The following is a 21170-nucleotide window of genomic DNA, read 5'->3' as shown; positions in this document are numbered from 1 at the left end:
AAACACAGATACATAGTGCCATCTTAGACCCCTGAGGCATCTGAGACAGTCATACAGAATTACCAGGTATGACACAGGATGTACGGAAGACCAGTCTTTCCAGGGTGGCAGACACAGACCACCTAGGATCCTCCCGGGCATGAAAATGGCACTTGAAACCTCTTCTCAGGCAAATGAATTCCCCCTATTGCACTGACCAGATGGTAGACCACCAATTGAAGAGAACCATCTCCCTGGCAGTGTAAAGCACTGCACAGTGGTTAAGTACGTGGCTTGTACTAACCAGATCAGGAGAATCTGCTTCAGTTCTTGATGAAAATCATGATCACTGAACCAGCACCTGGTTCACATCTTCTCCATGCTTTGCTACAAAGACTCAAGTTGTTGCAGCCACAAAGCTCCGTACAGATACAGGTAACACATCTGACACCAAAAACTGCCTGAGGCTGAGTTCTGGCTAACCTTTTTAAAAGCTGTAAGCAGCTAAGTCAAAGAAGCTGCTTTTGAAACCATGTCGCCTTGGCTAAGAAATGCTTGCAAGGCAAAGCGCTCATAAAAAACTGACTGACAGACAGCAACCTCAGGCATTATGGGATGCTTCAAAATTTGCAACAAACGATGCTTATCTTCCTTTGGCCACTAGTTCTCTACATACCTATCATACTTGGTGAACCCCTCGCACTACACAGCCCCAACAACTGCACAAAGATCACTCTGGTAACTGATAAAAGGAGAAAAATAATGACCTTGCCTGTTGAAATGCTAGTAATGAGCACAACAGCTATGCATCAGGCTGTGGGGTTTTTTGGGGTGTTTTGGTGCTTGGTTGTTTTCAGAGAACACAACAATGGGAAGTACCGTTATCTCCTGCGTGTTAGCGCATCTCTAGGAGGGAAGAGGAAACTTTATCAAGACTTTTCAACTCAGATTTTTATGGCTTCTAAGTTTTTTTTCCCCCACCTTCCAGCTGCTGATGCTATAGAAGTTACCATGTAGGGACACAAGACCAGTCCAAATCCACTACAGATCTTGTCACAAAGCTCTTAAGACAGAAATGTCCACGTATCAAGGGACACAGCAACTTTGAAGAAGCTTTTTATTCTCTCCTGATTTAGGGACAGCTGATCTGCCTTGAGGCTAAAAAGATGGATTACATTATTTCTTAGCTTTTTTTCCCTGAGTTCTTAACTATGATTCTATGGCTCTGAGCAACGTATTCTGTCTCCTTCCATGAAGGCAGTATACAAGTACATACTGTAAAGCGTCTAAAAAAGCTTTAGCTGACAAACAAAATCAAATCTGTGAAAGTGTTTTTGCATTTGTCCTCTGTCTTTATCTTCCCTATTCCTTAAAAAAAAAAAAAAAACAACAAAACAAAACTAATTCACTTCACATCTTACATGCACTTGAACAACCCAAAAAAGGAGAGATTAACAGAACCTATCTGCTTCTCAGAAGGCTCCATACTTGGTAGTGCCTGGCAGGTAAATTCTCTTAGGTGCCAGAAGGATAATTTTTTTTTTTAATGTGATCCTCAGGACATTTTTAAAATTTTGAAGTCCAACAGAATTACAGGGCCATAAGAGATCTCATAAATATCCCATTCTACCCTCCACACAAACAGGATCACTTGTTTCTATATCATTGCCTACAGTTTGCAGCTGAAATTAATACTGCTGATAATGACAAGTCAATATTTGAAGACTTAAAACCAAAAAAAACCCATGAGATCACCTTTCAGCTTCTCAAGGGCTTTCAGGTATTGGCAAGTTCTATAGTCTGTCTCATGCTGAGGAGAAAATCCGGTAGAAGGACGTCTCTATGTGCTACTTCTAGCTGCAAATCTATGAGTGCAATTGTTACTTCCAAATGAGAGGACCACACAGGGCCAGCAACTCCAGGGCTCTCGAGACCCTGCTTATTCTACATAAGAACTCCAGAGAAACAGGCAGGACTATTTGTAGAGAGCAGAACTTGCCAAACACAACCAGGGAGGTTTGGGAGGCATCCTGGAGAAGATATTTTCATTTATAAGCTGCTGTTAAGCTTATAAGGTCTGCAGCACCTTCCAAAATTTCAAACTGAACCTGCCTCTGACCCTAAGTTTGATTTCAAGAGCACTAACACGTTTCGTTGGAGGATATTGAAAGATACTATTACATTTTGGATTTTTATCCCCCCCAAAAAACCCAAATGTTTTTACACGTTTGATTTCAAGAGCACTAACACGTTTTGTTGGAGGATATTGAAAGATACTACTACATTTTGGATTTTTATCCCCCAAAAAAACCCCAAATGTTTTTGCATACATGCTAATTTTCTTCAAGACCAAAATTTCAGTTGCTCAGCTACCACCTGTAATCTGACATTCACTTTCATACTAGGGGCCTTTTTTCCTGTGAGTTTTATTAAAAGCTTTAGATTTTACTTTTTTTCAACTACCCCTCCTTGACAACATTTGGAGACCACCCCGTAAATCACTGTCAGTGAAGAGATTTTCAGAGGTATTTAAGCGGCTAAACTCACTTTGAAATTGAAAAGCCCCTAAATGTTTTTAAAGACCCCAGCCCTAAATGTCTACAAGGATTCCTCACTCACACTCTCCTACTGCTCTGCAACAAGGCTGAAGGGAAACTCTATAAAAAGCTGTCCTGGGCTCCTGCCACACAGTGACTCTGGCGAGCTAGAGGTGAGCTAAAAGTGCCTGCTTTGAGACTATCAAAAGACATCTTGGTTGTCCTTCCAACATCCCAAAATGTGCCAGGGAGAGGACAAGTGAAGCCACTGGCTCCCCCGTCTATAAAGCAAATAGAGACCCCCTTCCATAAGCTCATCTGCTGGTGGTGACCTGGACTGCTGCCACTGCCCAATGTACCGCACATAACTGGCCATCGTGGTTCAACCCGTGTTACCATGAAAAATTATCACTTTCTAATTATTGCATTTTAAGGCAGTGTTTCCAGTTACCAGTTTGCATTTGCAGAAACAACAGCTAATTTCCTGGGTTGTTCCCCCCTCCCTTTTTCCTTTTCTACGGGGAGATGAAGGAAGGGGCATTTTTGTCAATAGAAATTAAAAGACAGTAAATGAACAAGTGCACCTAGTGAACCAGCAGTGTATTTTCCTTGCTGTGGTCTTTTGTTCACTTCGCAAATTGATTCCGAGATGACACTAACACTGACTAATCTAACCCGGGCAGTTACGAGGGGTCCGATCCTTACAAAGCACAAGTCCAGGCACAGTCAGTGGGAACTGAGGGCAATCAATACCTTTGGAGGGTTAATCCTATGAAATGTGCAATAAGCAGTTCCCACTTCCCCAGATAAATACAGAAGCTTCAAACCCAGCAGAATAAATCCCCACTAAGAAAAAAGAAGAAGAAAAAAAAAAAAAGAGTGAGTTCCTGCTTTCAGCTACATTCAGTGCACCTCTGAGATGAAGGGATGTACCAGAAAGAGAATCCTTCCAGGGCCATTCCTGTATATACAAATTTTTAGATCAGAGCCAACTGAACTGTCACTGCTTTTTACTTAAGATAATTCTTCAGGCTTTACTAATTAGGAACTAACAATTCTTTCAGATGAGCTGTGAAACCCAGGGAAGAATACCAGCAGTATGTTTTAAATCAAAGTGTTTACATCAGGAATGATTCATTTTTTCCATGAGGAATAACTTGCGAGACAAGCAGTCTTAGCACTGCCATAAATCTGCGTGGGAATTAAAATTGGGGAAGAGAATAACAAAGGGAAGTTGCTATCCCCACCTCCCCTGCCTCAGCCCCACCTCTAGAGACAGAATTTACATTAACAAGGGGCTCCAGCCACAAATGCAATCAGTGTTTTAGAAACACGGGGTTTTAAATCCATTTAAGAAACGCTGCGACTAAGCTCAGTAACCCTCCTCTCCTCAATAAAGAAAAGGTGCAACACATGGTAGGAAGCTCCAACAGTTTTGTCATCTGCCCTAAAGCTTTCAAAAAGAAAAGTTTTTTAAAAGTTAAAAAACAAAACCAAACCCCTAGACTTTGTGAACATTGTTTAAATGGTGCTTAAGAAATCTGTAACAAAAAAAGACAGAAAACAAAAATTTCTGGTTTAGGCCTGCGTGTTTTCCCTTTTATCTCTTAGAGAACAGAGGGCTGTGGGCTGAACATGAGGCCACTCTCATTTTCAGTTGCTAAATGGTTGAGGGGCTCTCTGGCAGTGCAAAAGGGCCGCTAGCTCCAGAGCATGTTTCATCCCAGCTGTTTGAAAAGCTGGTCCACTTGAAACACAACCATTATCCCCACCCACACTCTGCAGGAGAGCAAACTTCCCCTCAATGAGGTATTTATTCCACATATATGGTAACTATTATTTCCAACATTTACGACATCAGTCATTTTAATTAGGAAAAAAATTATAACAACAAAAAATTCTGCAATGCACATACAGAGACACGCATATTTACATGTAGAAATGCAAAGCATTCAAGTTGTTTCTAATAACTGCAGCTCCTGGAGGGGACATGCGTTCCCCACACAATTGACTTAAATGCTCTTTTTCTTTTCTTGCCATAAAGATACACAGATGTCCCTCTTCAAAAAAATTATTTTCCCTTTTCCTGTGTTACAGGAAGCCTGCCCACACTTTTAAATACAAAGTGGGTATAAATAGAAGCACAAATTAGGCATCTTGAAAAGTCTATATTTTCCAACCACAGGGAAACTAAGGAATTACTGTGAGTGTTTACATACCCAACTATGTTGAATTAAAACAGTATTTTCTATCCATATGCCCAGAAAAAATGGCAAGAAACTAAGGAAGGGAACGATAGCCTTGTTGGTTCTTCACCTGTTGCTACAGTGGGACTGGGGTATGTTTACATTATTCAGTATTCTTCATATGGACCACTATAAGTGTCAGCCTGAATACAGTCACCACTTTGATGAAAGCATGTCTTATATATATAAATGATACAACTACTATGAAAATTTCAGTAAGCCTGTCTGCTTTCCTATAAATCTAACTAGACATTTGTGTCTTTAGTTGTCCTTCTGTATCACATCTATTAAAGGTAAATAAAAGCGTGATGGCTCTTTATATGACATTAATAGCTTGAGGGATTTTATAAATCAGTGAGTACAGACGTACAACTCTCTACGAGCAGCGGTGAAGCTGGTCTGCCCATCTGATGTTTTCTGACTTAGTCTTCTGCTTTACGATCATGTTGCTCATTTAAAATTAACTCATCTCCTGTTTCTCTACTGTTACATGCTGGATAACTTCGGCTGTTCTCTCAACTTCCGACATCAATGTTTTTCTAGTAGCCCACACATCCGAACTAGCAAGCGTTACTGGTCACAATACAGACATAGTACCTTCATTAAATCTTGAGAACTCTCATCAAAAGGCAAATCCAATACAATAAAACTAAATAAACTAAGTGCAAACCACCCAGACTCATTCTAACCGGGCAGCCCTTTTTCTTCAGTCTGAATCTTCAGTTGTATCAATAACACTTTGAACTAGATTTAAGGGGTGAGCTGGCAGCTGGTCAGATGGTCAAAATGGCAATCATCACCACTAAATTCAGCATAAGGCTTGGTCCTTGTTTGGGGGGTTGTTTTTGTCACACGTTTTATCTCTCCCCAGCTGTACTGCCTACAGAGAAGCTATTTCACTTCCCCAATAAGGTTTCTTTTTTTTTTTTTTTAAATGAGATTTGGGGGTTGCATTAATGAACCGTAAGCTACAAATGTTGCCTCTAACCCGCAAGCTAGTATTTCTACACGCTGCTGCTTGTGAGCAGTCGTCTGCTCCGCACATTCACGCCTCTCTGGCAGAGAAGTCTGCTGCTGGTGTGCTGCAGCACATCCTCCTCAGCAGAAAGATGAGTAACTCCCCCAGAGGGTTTGAGCGGGGCTGTGCGAAAGAGGAGGAGGAGGGTGTACAGAAACCCGACTGCCTACACTGGAAGAGAGCTCAAAAGCTTAACTGCAAACTTCTCCCCTGAATAGTGATCTAAACTATAAAGACAACAACTGTTCATTTTCTGATAATACCTCCATCCTTATTAACAATCAGGCTTTTTTTTTTTTTTTTTTTAAAAAAAAGGAGGTTGGTGAGACTTAAGGTTGTGCAAGACATACTTTGATCTGCACCCTGATGAGTGAACATTCCCCTTTGCTGCTAGCCCAACTAATGAAGGGATAAAATTAGCTTTTATCCCTGGCACTTTCTTTAGCAAAAAAACATGCACTAATCAGCTGTCCTCACTAATCAGTCGTCTGGCTAATGACCTTTTGCCTTAAAACACTAAAATTTCTGAATGATGTGGAAAAAAAAACCAACCCCAATGCAGACTGGCCCCTCTGTGGGTCTTAAGCCTATCATCTGGAACTGGAGACTGGAAGGTTAAATGGCAAATCTGTATCCTGACTGGGTGATAAATCTATAATCAAAAGGCACAAGCCTTGACACCTCAAGATGTACTTCATTACTACACAACTAAATGATCTTTTTTCCTCTTTCTTTTTTTGTAAACTAGAAGCAGATGAAAAAAATTGCTTAACTCCCTCATATTTTGCCTGTGGAGAAATCCATTCCACATCTGTGTTCAAGTGTCAGTTAATTTCTTACTTTTTTATTAATGCCTGAGCAGGAATTCAGAAGTTGAAACCATTTGCCTCCCCCCCCCAACTTCAGGGAACTGTAGCTGGGGAAGAAAATTGCAAAACCGCTCCATCAGCCCGGATACTCAAACACGCACATGAATCCCTAAAAAATATTCCAAAACAAAACAAAACCCCCAAACCACAGCAATAATAAACCTTCTGATTCCCCCCTCCTCCAAATTCTCATTATACAAGGCATGGTCCTTCCTCCTCTTAGTACCATACTTTTAACGTTGTTTTAAAAGAGCGATTTTAAGGCCTGTTTCATTTTCCCTCTGTGCTTTCTTTAATGAGGCTTTTTTTCTCCATGTATTAAGGAGGTGGAGCAAATGCAACCCTGGATGGCTGAGGAGGATTAGCAACAGATGAGATGTCCTGTGGAAGTTGCTTTGCAGAGGCCTGGGATAATTTTGAGCTGCAATGCAACTGCACTCTGGTTTTTAACTTCAGAAATAAAGACTGTATTTACCTCAAACCCCCTGGGGTCCCCCCCAGGCAAAGCAGTTCTCCCTGGGGATGATGCAAGGCAACAAATAAAATTACATTAAATTTGACAGCCTTGACAGCCTTCCAACTTTGCGCCCCCAAACGAACCAGCAATCGATACTCACGGTAATGAGGGTCCATGTAACCGTTTCGGGGGTCCATGGTAAAGAGCGTCCCGCGATAAGGTACAGAAGGTTCAGGAAGGTGCGATATAGATCCATGGATCTCCTTCTTGATTAATGAGGCCCTTTCCTCGCTCGACGTGGAAGGCTCTTCACTGATCTTGCCGAGGCCTTGCCCACCCTGCGGCTGCATTGTGATCGCGTTCCTTCTCTCTCTGTGATAGGTCTGCCCAGGACTTTCATCCTCTGCAAAAAAACGAGGGAGAAGAAAGAGAGAAGGGAAGGAGAAAGAGAGAGACACACACTTTTAGCCCATTTATAGCAAACACAATAAAGAAAAAGTTCCCCCCCCCCAGCGGTAGATCATCGTCACCCGTGCACCGATGCTCCTACCGGCAGGGCTATCAATCCTGCCAGAAGAGACGCAGGCTTGCTGTTTCCTTGCCTCTAGGACAAGGAGACTGGGAGTTTGGGCTGCCTGACAGGGAGGCAAAAAACCAATCTGTCACCGAGAGGAGAAGATGAACCATGCTGGCTGGGCCTAAATCAGACCTAGCCACCCACTGCTGCTCCGCAGCCCGGCCCCTGTCCCTGGAGGTTCGCTTGTGGGAGAGGCTGGAGTCTTGCAGGAAAGGTGCTTAGCAATCAGAAGTAAGGTGGGCAACAATAAAATGGGTAAAATTGCTCAGGATACAGCACCAGCAGCATCCGGCAGGCACAAGTGAAGCCACTCGCTCTAACAGTGTCACCACACGGATGCAGGGTGGTCGAACACGCTCCCCCTCCCTCTTTTCCCCATACCCACACAGACAAATTCTTAATAAACACAGAGAAAAGAAAAGGGGGAGGGATAAAAATCAGGAAGGTCAAACCCAAGCCCTAGTCTGGAGTAAGCCTCCAGGCCTGTGGTACCCCACTTGTACTACTCGAAAAGGGCCTCCTGACAATGGCTCCACCACCAGCCTCCCCTGCAGGCAGCCCCAGGACCAGCTGCTGGACCAACCTTCTGCTCCCACATGAATTTTAACCCCTGGAGACCACGTGCACCCTTCGAAAGTCGGACCAAATGGTTCTGTTCCTCAAAAGCCAGACGCATGCTCCCAGGTACATTTCACACGTGCCACGTGGTGAAGGGGTTTTGTTAGTTACACAACTGTAAATGTCCTCCTTAAGTTGCATTATTGCTTTTAAAATACAGAGGCATTCCTCTGAACAAGCACGATTGCTGGCTGTAATCCTTGGCCGATACCCATGCTCCAGGTACAGCCTTGTTCAAATCAGCCACACTGCACATGTGGGTGCACACCATTATATCTTAAAGAAGTACTGATAAATACGCTTAGCTTCAGAAGCTGCTCAGCCATTCTACAAGTATGTGAGGAACCTCAGATTATTAAACACCGGGCACAAAAAAGGTAACTCGAAAGGAAATGAAAACACCCCTAGGAAATAAAACTAAGGTATCCTTACTCTACAACCCACATGCAAGGAAGGATCATTGACAACAGTGCCAAGCTTGCACTTCAGTTGTCAGAGATTTGATGTCAGGGCTAAATTTTTACTTATACCTTGCCCTGTTATACTCGTTCACACAGCAAAAGCATCAGACAGCACTTCACCAGGAGACTACTTTCACCAAGCCTGACACCAGCATAACTCAACCTATTTGCCTTCATATGAATTAGATTAGAAACAGACTCTGTACGTATAGATACCTGCAGCTGAATTTTGGCCATTACATGCATAAACTAGCCAGACCAATGCTTTGAACGTGGTACTCGCTAGGCTTCTCCCTGCCCCCCCTCCTCCCAAGTAGCAACAACAGGAAAACCCAGCAGCGTAGCCTATTGAGCACTTAATTATTTTTCTATCTCCAAGTATTACAGCAACTGGGGTCTGCTGACTTATCAGCATCTTCCAGGGACTGAATTCTTTTTACAGCCAGCAGTAATTCTCCATACAGAGCATTTCCAGGGTTGGGTCTGAGGAGAAAGAGTTAATGGAAACAGACAACAACACTGCAGAGTTTAAACCCTTTGCCCTTTTCTACTTTTATTAATATGCACAGGCACCGGTCACTGCTCTGGATTAGCAGGGTTTAAGGTTTCAACTTTTTACACCAAAGCTGGTTTTAGTTAGAGAACTGCAAAAGGGAGCCTAAAACTTTAAAACTTATATGAGGTTTTTAGAAAGCTGCTTGTATAACTAAAAAATAAAAAATAAATCACCCCAAAGTCATATTTTCCATCACGTTTCCCTCTAGCCGGAGTCTTTTATGTTAAATTTCAACCTAGAGTGAACTTTCACTGATGAGATGTAAACTCTTGTAAAAATAGGGGATTACACTCCATTTGAAATCCTGACAGACCCTTAAGCAGAGCAAGCTAACCTGTGCTACCACAGTACGGAAAGAAGCAAGCTGGAGTGATTTGTGGGGCTGTATAATCAATCCGAGGATCAGATAGGATTTCAGTTCTTTTACTCTTCCATATAAAGATAATATTTGTTAAAACTGCCATCCTGGGATACAATAAGAAGCTGACGTCTGTCTGCAGGCTCCACTTTTATTCTTTCTTTCTCAAAACATGCACGTGTCATGAATCAAGGTACTAGTGACTGCTATGGAACAAGCTGATTTTCCAAATTGCTGAATGAAATTCAAAACCTACTTTCAGTAACTTTGAAACTAAAGGAAAAATGTGTTTTGTTTTAATAAGCTTGCCTTTTTTTTGGTTCCTCAAGAAAAAAACGAAAACAAAAAGCAGTACTTTTCCTTCTGCATCAACCAACTCTCTCATTATGAAATTACTGCCGTGTGCTATTAGAAATCAAACATTTCTGTACATTGTCTGCCATGTAAAAACTTTCCCTGAAGGAGATTTTTTTTTTTTTTTCAGGTAAACATGATGGCATTTTTGCAATAATAAGGCACATCCAACAGCTAACCATCTCGCTAAGCGTTTACTTCACGCTCCGCACCACTCAGCAGCTTTTGATAGAAGGGCAGATGAGAAACTTGACAGCACCCGCGCTGCAGGACACAAACAGGCGAGCGGTTTTGGAGTAGCTCCCCGGGCGCTGAGCTGGAAACTCCTCTTGCAGTCATGCTACCGACTCTCTCAACGGCAGGTGAGCCCCTCCAGTGCGCCAAAAGGCAAAAGCCGCCTAATCTTGTTCTGTTGGAGCTGAATCATTCAATAAAGTTTTAAGAGTAAGTGCAGGCAAGCCATGCCAGGCCAAATTATTGACAGAAACATACTGTCCACCATGGCAACAAGTGGGAGTCTATAGCAAAAATGTAAGCAAACAGCCCACTTCTCTGGCAGCATCTGCCAAAGGGGTTTACAGCCAAATACACGACAACTGTTACTGCTCTGCTCACGTTTTAGAAGTCGCCAGCTTTAGGGTCAAAAGATACATCCGATTTACTAAAAATCTTGCAGAGAGATGAATGCCAAAGTTAAAGGGACTGATCCTCCCTCATCTCCACCTGCTTCCTGCTGGTGGGACCCCACTGACTCCAGCATAGTTCAGCTCATCTTTTGTGGGTGTAAGTGAGGGGTTAAATAAGAGAAGAAAAAAAGTAATCGGGCCCCAAGAGCAATCTGCATAAGCTTCTCTTTCTTCGTGTATACCCTACTCTGTCTTAACAATCCAGTAGCCAGAGACACGTGTTACAAGTGCCCAGCCTGGAACGATCGCAGTAATCCAAGATTCTCCCATCCACTGAGAAATACCCGATTTAGTCGTGCTATTCTGATCAGAAGCACTTTTTATTAGAAGTGCTAAGCACCAAGAAACACCTCATTTAATCAACAAGCTTTTTCAAAAAACTCACACTGGACAGCATGCCTGAATAAACACACTTTTAATTGCTCAGCTAATTTACCCAGAAAATTAAAAATCAGGACAAACAAAAACCTAATGAGAAAATCCATTAAACTTTCTTTTCCTGTTGAACTTTTTTTGCTCTTTTTTTATTGTAGACCAAGAAAAAGTAGACACTTTTTTATTTTAAACCTCAAAGTCAGCTACTAAAAAAAAAAAGTTGAAATCTATTGATACACCACAATAAAAATCAGTCTCAACGCACTTCAGAGAGACCCCTGGTTAAACAAAACAACCCCAGCCCAGTTAAATCTGTTTATGTATTAAGTTTCATTGCCGCATTTCTGCACGCAACTTGCAGAGAGCATTACTGTCTCATGAGCGATCTGCCGACACACTTCGGCTGGGTAAGAGAAGAGACAAGGTACTTACAACTCAGTCCAAGAGACCCTGGCTGATGCTCCCTCCCAGCTCTTCTCCTGACCAAAATTCTGTGGCTAGCGGGACGTGGGCATTCCTCCCTCTCTTTTCCTCTCACTCCCTCTTCCCCCCTCTCCCCGTCTCCCTCCCTCTCTCTCAGAGGCAGTGCTTCTCCCATTAGAGGAATTAAAAGTGGTTGGTGCCATGCTAAATTTAACAAGCTCATTAGTATTCTTCCTGTGTGCTTCCTAGTGAACTCTCCCTATTCAAGCAGCTCTCTCTAGCTGAGGGGTCAGGCGGCTAATCATTAAATCAAACTAATGTCACCCTATCACAATCGGCCTAAGAGAAGGAGGGTTTATTATTTCAGTTTATGCTAAATAAACGGTTTTACAAATGGTCTCCAAGCAAGGTCAACAGCAGCTTCAATTACAAGACAAACTTAACAAGAGTCGCTATAAACCAAGTGCTCCATACTGACCTAAGCACAAGCTCGGCTCCGCATATTGCCACTAGCAGGATTGTACAGGAATGCATATTGTAAAATAAAGGAAAGGGTAATCTTTTCTTTGCCAGAATTTGTGACTGCACAGAGACTGCTCATTCACCTCTCCCCAACCAGCTTGCTGCTCAGCTCAATTCACCCCACACAAAGGCTGAAGACCAGACCTCAATGGACCGAGTGAAACATGTTCAAAACTAGGCTCTCTATTGTGACTGAATTTCTTAACATCTTTTCAAAAAGCGGAGAATGCCTTGAGGCTAAAGGAAGAAACAGGCTAATGGTGAATTGGGAATACTGAGCAAATTTCAGAGCCCTTTCCTCCTAGCTTTTGAGGTTGAAAGCAAGCTCTTTCCTTTCAAGTTTCAAAGTCCTTTTTCCTCCCGCAGTGTCACAGAAGGATTTGAAAAGAAGGTAATTGTGCTCACAGTCCCCCTGATCAGAGCTTACGTCCTATTTCTGGTATTTCGGAATACTTCTTGCAATAATGGTGCATATAGCTCAATCCCTTAACCGTCCTGCACTCTGCAATTGCTCATTAAATGAACAATTGCTGGTATAAAATGCCTTTTATGTTCAAGGTCTGGATATAAGATAAGCATTCTAGTACTCTAAATTTGGTTTACTAAGGAAACTCTCCATCATTAAATTACAAAACTGAAGTCAGAATATCAGTCTTTCCCAGAAAAGTAGCATTTCAGGTTCCTGTGAGGCAGAAGGAAGGGGGTGGGGGAATGGAATGTAAAAAAGATTGACTACGTAGGTTCTTAATAGAATAGATACCTAAGTAAGAAAGCTGTTTCCCTCATGTTTAAGAAGGTCTTATTTTTTGAGACTTGGTATTTGCTTCCTTGAAGTGATGCAATAGAGCAATTGCCAGGCTCATTAGGACATGTGTATCTGCGCTTTCCTGCACGCACACACTGATCACTACTCTCTGGCCACCTTAAGAGCAAAGCAAGAGGAAATACATCTGTAGGACTGTGCCTGCCTTTAAAAGCAGTGCGTGTTGTAACCAAAGTTTTGGTTTGGGTGGGTACAGTAGTTTAAACTGGGCACTCTTGGTTGCAAGTTTGTTATTTTCCTGCATTTGGAATAACTGCACATGAAGTATGCGCGCTGGAAACACTAACACAGATAGGAAGCACAACGCTCATAATTGGTTTTAAAAATAGACTCCAACCATAAGAAAGGCTACAAAATCTGTTAGATAACAAGTATGGTACTCACTTTATTTGCAATGCTTAAGCATACCTTATACAAGACTTTTGTGCTTATAAATAGCATACATTATCTAAACTCACCACCAAAAACGTATAGATTTATATTCCCCATTTGTAATGGATTTTCAGCTTAGTTATTTTCCCATTACCATATGTATAGTATTTTCCAGGAACTGATTTGTGACCTTTGGAATATAAATACACAGCTCTTTCTTCTGTTTGTTTTTTTTTTGTTTGTTTGTTTGTTTTGAGAAACCTGTTATATTCCTTTGTTTGTCATCTTTAACTTTCACTGGAAGAAAGGAGGCAGAAAGTGGCTCCAATCCTGACAATACCTACAAAATACTCCACCCCCCCATTATTTTCCACAAATGAGACGTGTTCATTTTTGCTGCACCTACAGCATAACTCAATTCAGTCCTTCTTTTTTTTTTTTTTTTGAAAGTAGAGAGGAAGCCAGAACACAGTGCATCAATACAGTTTCTATGACTTTCAAAACAGAGTCTGATCCTGCGCCCCTCTGATCCTGCGCAGAGCTCCCACCGATGTGGACGAGACAAGACTGGGCCTGTGCAGAGCTCACACTGCTCTAAAACTAAGTCTGCAATGCATTGCTATCAGCAGAACACAGCTCGCAGCCTTTTCCAGCTGTGTACGTAACTCTTTCCTAAGTGTTGGGGAAGCTGATAACAGTATGAACAGCTTAAAATTCAGGTAAACTTTTTCAGACACCTAGATTGGAGACTGCCTTGTTAGTAGCAATGTCTTTACCTCAATTTGATTATCCAGATGAATTTACACTGCTTGGTGCCTCCCCAACTGCTCCCAACTAAAACCAAGCAGCTGAAGTTAAACAGACATATATGAAACTATGTAAAACAAAACCACCTTTAGAGTTTCATGCAAGCAACCACTTACCAGATTTAACTGGGAGACTGCCTCTACAAATCCCAGCATCAGACCTACAGGGAGACGCTAAAAATCACATTTAAGCTAAAAAAAATCCTGCTTAGGGAACACAAGAGGTAGCTGCAGACACAGCTGCCTACACACAAAGGCACAGGGTGCTGTGGAAACCTCCTTGTCAGTCCCGGGACTCTCACCTTCAGAAGGCAGACAAGGAGGGTAGGAGGTAGGGCTGGGCTGACTTGCACCTGATCCTACATCTCGCTGATCCTATGGGACATGGGGGAAGAAGGTAAAAAAAAAAAAAAAAAAAAGTAACATTTGGGTATATGCCTGAAGTTACTGACCTGATACTTGAGCCATCCCACCGACTTCAACGACTTTGGATCAAGCAGTGGAAGTTGTTTGCTGCGAAGCAGGTTCCTACGGTGTCCTGTTGGCCAAGTTTGCCTACAGCTGCCCAGCTGAAGGGCCAACACACTGACACGTGGAGCCTGCGCCCCCGCAATGCCCAGTCCCAGCCTGTGGGGCTGCAAGTCTCAGGGAAGCTAATGGAAGCACTAATTCTTAGCAACTCGCAAGGTCAGACTCCAAAGAAGCAGGAGCCTCACTTTTGAACAAGCCCTTTCCCAGCCCATTTCCACACAGACTTTAAAATAACAAAAACAAACAATTTAAATCAAAACAGCTGAAAACCATTTTCTCCCTTCCCAAGTTGAGGGCTACGCGTTTCTCCCATGGCAGACAGTGGATTATTGCAGCGATACTTAACACCGCGCGCGAGCACAGCCCCCAGCACTCTGGTTTAGGTGTTAGTGACGACATTGCTGCAGGAATAACACTAAACCCTGCACCCAGGTACCAAGCAGGTGGTGAGTCTTTAAGTTTACCTTCATGGTAAACTACAAGACCTACAAGGCTCAAGTCCTGCTTGCTTTACTCGCATCATAATTCCTGGGACTCAGTAAAACTACTCATGCAAGTACAGCAAGAGGGATTCATATCCAGCATCAGAAACGCTCCAGCTGTTGGGTGTGAATGGTCTGTGCCTGGAAAATGTATTGGAGATGTTTGTTAGCATGTGGAAATGCTGTATCATTAGCTTGATGAGAAGGGGACTCTTAGTAGGAAAAGTGCTTTGTAGTTCCAGTGGACAAGAAAAAAAAGCAAGCCTTAATGCAACAGTAGAAGACATTTGAAGGTAGAATTAATTGGCAAAATTAACATGCACTGTGCAATTTCTCCTTTTAAATTCGCACAATGAGAAGGCAGGCAAAAACATCTCCCTTTCTCAGTATAGTAAATCTTATGTTTTGATTTTGCTACTTGAGGACTGGGAAACTCACACAAGAAAAAAAAAAACTCTTGGAAAAACAATCTTACTTTTTCATTTCCCCTTTTAAAAAGTGTTCCACCTTACAAGATTCAGCAAAGACTGCAAGTTACTGTGCGACAGCCCCAGCAAACTAGAACATCTGCACTAAGTCTGCTGATCGTGGCTAAAACTCAAGCTTTGCATTTTGAGAGGATCTCCAGGATTACTGCTCTTCTCCAACCTCTAGCCTCTTCAAAGAGCCAGGAGACTCAAATACAACTTAGAGAAAGACAACTACAGACATCAGGATCTGACTATTGGCAACCGTTTCTCAGAAGGGAAAAGCTCCTCAGCCTCTTGCAAAACACTCAAAAGGATCCTGATTTGAAAACATTATGAAGTTCCTTCCATTAGCCAGTTATTAGACTGTTAGTCACTGCTTACTTTGAGCGGGCTAATTAGTTACATCAAAGGCGCTACAATAAATTCCCAGGAGGGTTTTAGGAGGGAAAAAATGTATTTCTCAACCATCTAATAGCGCATTTATGCCTATCTGAGGGTAACTGCCTCATTTCACTCAGACACTGGGGGACATATTCTGTGGTGCTGTCACTTTGTACCAAGCCAGCAGCAACACCAGGCCTTAAAGCTGTTTTACAAAGCTGTTTGTAGCCTGATATAAATTTGATTAGCCGTGCTTAGAAGCCACAAAAGAGTGAAAGAGGAGTTATAAACCCTTTGGTGCACCATCTCTCTTTGTAACATCTACAGCCCAGACACCTTGGCCTTGACAGAATTAAAAAAAAAAAAAGTTACTTTAATTAGTGTTGCATACAGAGTTGATATTTCTTCCCTTTTTCCTTCCGTGGGTCCAAACTGCTAAATGCAATCATTAGCCAATCGCTAAGTGGTTTGCGACAACCCAGAGCCATGGCAACCCTTCAGTTTAGATGGCAGATATCACCTATTTCATTGCGAAATTTATTCATTGCTGCATCCTTTTGCACAGTTGCAGTAAGAGTCAGTGTTTCCATTACATCCCTGTATTTCTGGCCTCTGAAGCATACCAGTTGTTTAAAAGTATGTTATGGGTTACTCTGCCCTGATTTACGGTGGCTGCAATCTCAGCTGCAAACAATGACTTCACAGTAAGGTCTCAGGGCAAAATTTGAATGCCATATAAATTTGTGTGTGTGTGTGTGCAAATGTATATGTATTTCTATTTACACATATTTTTACACACATGTGTAGTCACATGCACTCACAAATTCAGCTCCACTTTACATTCCATAAGCAATTGCAAATGAGGCTCTGCATGACACATGGATGTCCATGCATTAGTGTCCACACAGGCACACTGGATACCTGAACACAGAAATGAGACTTTTCACATTCCTCATTGGAAGTCTAAATAATTCAGAAGAATGCTGCAAAACAAATGCAAGACTTACAGCAAAGGATGTTTTCAAGCAAAGAAAAAACCTCTCCAGAAAACTCGAGTCCTGTACACCAAATGATTTGGTGCTTTGAATGGTCTTCTGGACATTAGTGCATTATTTAAAAACTGCAGAGCTACTAATCCACAGATATCATCAAATATTCCTTTATCAATACTGCTTCTCCCCCAAGAATTTGGTATCCTGAGAACCCCAAACCTGACACTGCATCTACTTCACAGAATCACAGAATGGTCAGGGTTGGAAGGGACCTCTGGAGATCATCTAGTCCAACCCCCGTATAGTAAGTATTAAAGTTCAGAGTCTGTCAACAGCATCCTGGCCTGTATCAGGAATAGCGTGGCCAGCAGGACTAGGGAAGTGATTGTCCGCCTGTACTCGGCACTGGTGAGGCCACACCTCAAATACTGTGTTCAGTTTTGGGGCCCTCATTAGAAGAAAGACAGTGAGGTGCTGGAGCGTGTCCAGACAAGAGCAGCAAAGGTGATGAGGGGTCTGGAGAACAGGTCTTATGAGGGAACTGGGGTTGTTTAGCCTGGAGAACAGGAGGCTAAGGGGATACCTTATTGCTCTGTACAACTATCTGAAAGGAGGTTGTAGCAAGGTGGGGATCAGTCTCTTCTCCCAAATAAGAAGTGACAGGACAAGAGGAAATTGTTGGCACCAGAGAGGTGGTTTAAATTGGATATTAGGAAAAATTTCATCACCGAAAGGCTTATCAAGCATTGGAACAGGCTGCCCAAGGAAGTGGCTGAATCACCATCCATGGAGGTGTTTAAAAGATAGGTAGCTGTGGTGCTTAGGGACATGGTTTAGTGTTGGTTTTGGCAGCATTAGGTTCATGGTTGGACTCAATGATCTTAAGGTCCCTTCCAACCTAGATGCTTCCATGATTCTATCATTCCCTTCCTGGAGACACCTCCTTAGAAAAGAAAAAAAAAAAAAAAAAATCTTTCCTTCAGCCTTAAAAGGCACTTGACTTTCCTAAAGGCCAACCAGTTCCGCCCCCTCCCCCGCTCACTCTCTTCTCTGTTTTCTCCTCTAAGGACAATGCAGTAGCTCTGGCACAGATGTACACTGCCATACTACTTCACATAGTTACCATGTTCACATTCAAGTCATCAAGAATAGTGCTGCCAGCCACAAGCAAGCATCAGACTGGGTCCAAGGACATAGTGCATGTGAGTAGGCAAAGAGGGATGGAGAGTGGAGAGTCTGGAAGAAAAGGAAGGAGCAAATTCTTCATACCGTGATCTCCACTCCCCTCACCTAGGGGAAGGAATACTCTTAAAAACTTTGGAGACGAGGCTTGTGACACATGGAGTTGCAGAATTCACGTAACTGACTACAGCTCACTAGCCTCTGATGTCCCCTTCCCAGGACAGTGGGTTCCTCCTTGCCAGTGCCTCTCTCCTCCCTTCTTCACTTCTGCTGCACACTTGTGGCCAGGCTTTCCAGCCTCTGGCTGGGTCCTCCAGCTTTGCCTAGTACATTCGAGAAGAAGGAAGAAAGCCTGACACACACCAGCTTTTTCCAGCTTCAACACAACCCCACAGCAGGAGGAACTGCATGCCAACCAGATCATTTTATGGATTAAAACAAGCAATGGTTTATGTTTTCTGTTGAGTTCTAGGGATGAGCAAAATCAGTTGAGACTTCACTTTGGCAACCTCTGCATTGGTCTTTCTAACCTTAACGCTGTAAAGCAGATTTTGAAAGACACTGGAACATTGCCGCAAGCTTTGAAAAATCCAACCGCATGCAGGTACTTAAATGCTTATAACTGTCTTAAGCAATAGTATATATTTCCATTTATCATTATGCAATGGACACCTGAGATCAGAAAGATAGCCAAGTTAGAAAAACACTCATATGTTCAGAAAGAAAGTGTCAGAACAATTTTATTAAAACAGCACCCTCTCTTCCTACTACACTAGCCGTGGAAGCTGGAAAAAAGCATTCTTAACTTGTTAATCATGTTTTGGTGGCTTCATCCATGCACAAGCTGGCAAAAGAAGATTTCAATGTTTCCTTATTATTTTTTCCTTATTATTTTTGGCTACCTAGATTTTCAGGCAACATTCATTTCAGAGAAAAATAAACTAAGTTTTATCCCTCCAAAAAGTTAAATAAGCATGATTTGTATGGGAAAGAGGTTGGGGAAGGAAAAGGGAACCACCTGAAAAGTTCACTTGGCTATAGACAAACAAGTAAAAAAACAAATCCATGCACACTGCCCAGGAGTATAATCACTTCTGTGTGCTGAGAAAGAATGCAAAACTTCAGCCAGTAAAGAAGGATCCACTCCAATCCAGAAAATATTCCAACAACAAAAGAAAACTACTAAATTTTACTGAAAGGAGCCTATTTTTAAAAAACAAAGTAGGACTGCCTCTTAAATACACCACTAAGAATTCTAACTATTTCTAAGCATGCCACAGACTTTTTCTCATCATGGCAGAATCAAAACTAAAAAAACATTTTCCTCCATTTCTGTTAATAAGTTTTTGTGATAAAAAGCTGCAGCACTATTGCACTGAATAAAAGTGAGCCAAAAAGAAATAAACCTAATGTCAAAAAGGGTGCTTCCTCTTGAAAAACCGAGAGAAAGAGCCAGAACACTTTTTAAGGGAAAACACAACCTCCACAAACATTTCACATGCAACTGTTACAAGGGATTGAACTTACAAATTCTTGCACAAGTAAAATTATTATGGGAGAATTCATAGTGGACTCTAGACTTGAAGAGCCTTCTGCTCCGCAAATCTCATCCAGGTCTTCCATAAGCCACTTCTCACAACTCCCGTCTTCTTGACGCACCAAATGGGTAAAATACTGATAGCTGATTTCATAAGAGAAAACATATTTTCATATAGCAAATAAGCACAATAATGATGAAAGGATTCAGGATCCACTCAATTTATATACAGATACATCCAGTTAGATCTGAAGGCAGAACATGTTGAACAGTCAGCCCAAAGCTGCCCAACAAATCACCCTGTATGTTAAATGTTCCAATTCTGCAAAACACAGTGTGCCTCCCATTTCTATTACATAAAATGGTTTTCCACAATTTGTCCACAAATGCACAACTATTGACTAATAACTGTTTACCATGTCCCTCTACAGGGAAGGAAAAAATGAAAAAAGTACAATCAGAAGAAAACAAGCAAATCAACCTTTACAGTGTTATTGCCCTGAATTCATGATGCCTACCCCATCTAACACTCTTGTCTATTATATCATTAGCAGAGAAATCTCACCTAAAACATACTGTTTCCCCCTCTTTGTATCTAAACTACCTCAAGTTCTACATGATGGCTTTTAATAAGCTTCCTGAAAAAAAAAAAGAGTAATAGCAGTGAACTTGATTTACCAGTGTCCTCTACAGAACGTTAAATATTTGAAGAAGCTTTTTTCCAAAGAGTGACCATGTTCTTTCTTCCCCACTACAGGACAGGAGGTCCATATTGGCAGCACCAATGAGAATTCGTTTTTTTCCTTTATAGAGAAACCAGAGTCTTTTGGAACTACAATACAGGTATCTCTCACATCATACTGCCAGATCTTTCAGATTAAGAATAATACCTTTATGCTAATCTCATTGTTTGGAGCAGCTTTACCAAAAGTCTTGTAAATGTGAAAAACAGCAGATGACAACCTGTAGCCTAAACACCTTAAGGTACTTCTACAGCTATTCGTGACAATGTTATCAACTGTACCACAACCATGTGTTGTATTAATATATCCACCTTGCAGAGGATATGAGATTTAACACGTTTGTCCTATAAAATTCAATTAGCCTTTTCAGATGCACCAGAATTGTAACATCAAAACTGGCTAGCTGGAAAGAAGAAATTCCCATTAGACAATGCTGTTTTTTCATGGTAAAAAGACTGACAACCCCCAGCCTTCTCACAGCAGAATACATATTGGGCTTGCTTGTTGCAACTCCTTTCTGAAGACTAGAAAAAAAATCTTCTCCAGAGCAGTAAGGTTACCACTGTCAGCAGCACTGAACTACGTACTTCCCTCTCTTTTGGGTCTTATCTTCAAAAATCACGGAAACAAAGATGTAAACTTGGACATTAAAGAGTGTTAACATCAAAGAACATGCACTACTTTTGATATTAACCAAAGCCTTGAACAAGCAATCTAACTGGCACAAATCAGGGGTGTCTACGTAATTTCAGAAACAGCTGAACTGAGCTCTCTGCCGTGGCCTGCATTTGCTCACCAATTTTTCAAAGCACAGT

The 21170-nt window shown here is 41.9% G+C and overlaps 1 protein-coding gene across 1 annotated transcript in view; it reads right to left on the bottom strand.

Moving 5' to 3' along the window:
- GLI3 (GLI family zinc finger 3) overlaps nucleotides 1–21170 on the bottom strand; it is a 209126-nt gene that overhangs the window by 135303 nt on the left and 52653 nt on the right. The window contains 1 exon segment of the mRNA XM_009889427.1: nucleotides 7267–7509. Within this exon segment, the coding sequence (XP_009887729.1) occupies nucleotides 7267–7509 (243 nt within the window).

The sequence above is a fragment of the Charadrius vociferus genome, unplaced genomic scaffold, assembly GCF_000708025.1.
Source record: "Charadrius vociferus isolate BGI_N301 unplaced genomic scaffold, ASM70802v2 scaffold97, whole genome shotgun sequence".
NCBI lineage: Eukaryota > Metazoa > Chordata > Aves > Charadriiformes > Charadriidae > Charadrius > Charadrius vociferus.
Note: the sequence above shows the minus strand (reverse complement) of the source record. Positions and strands in the feature narration are given on the sequence as shown.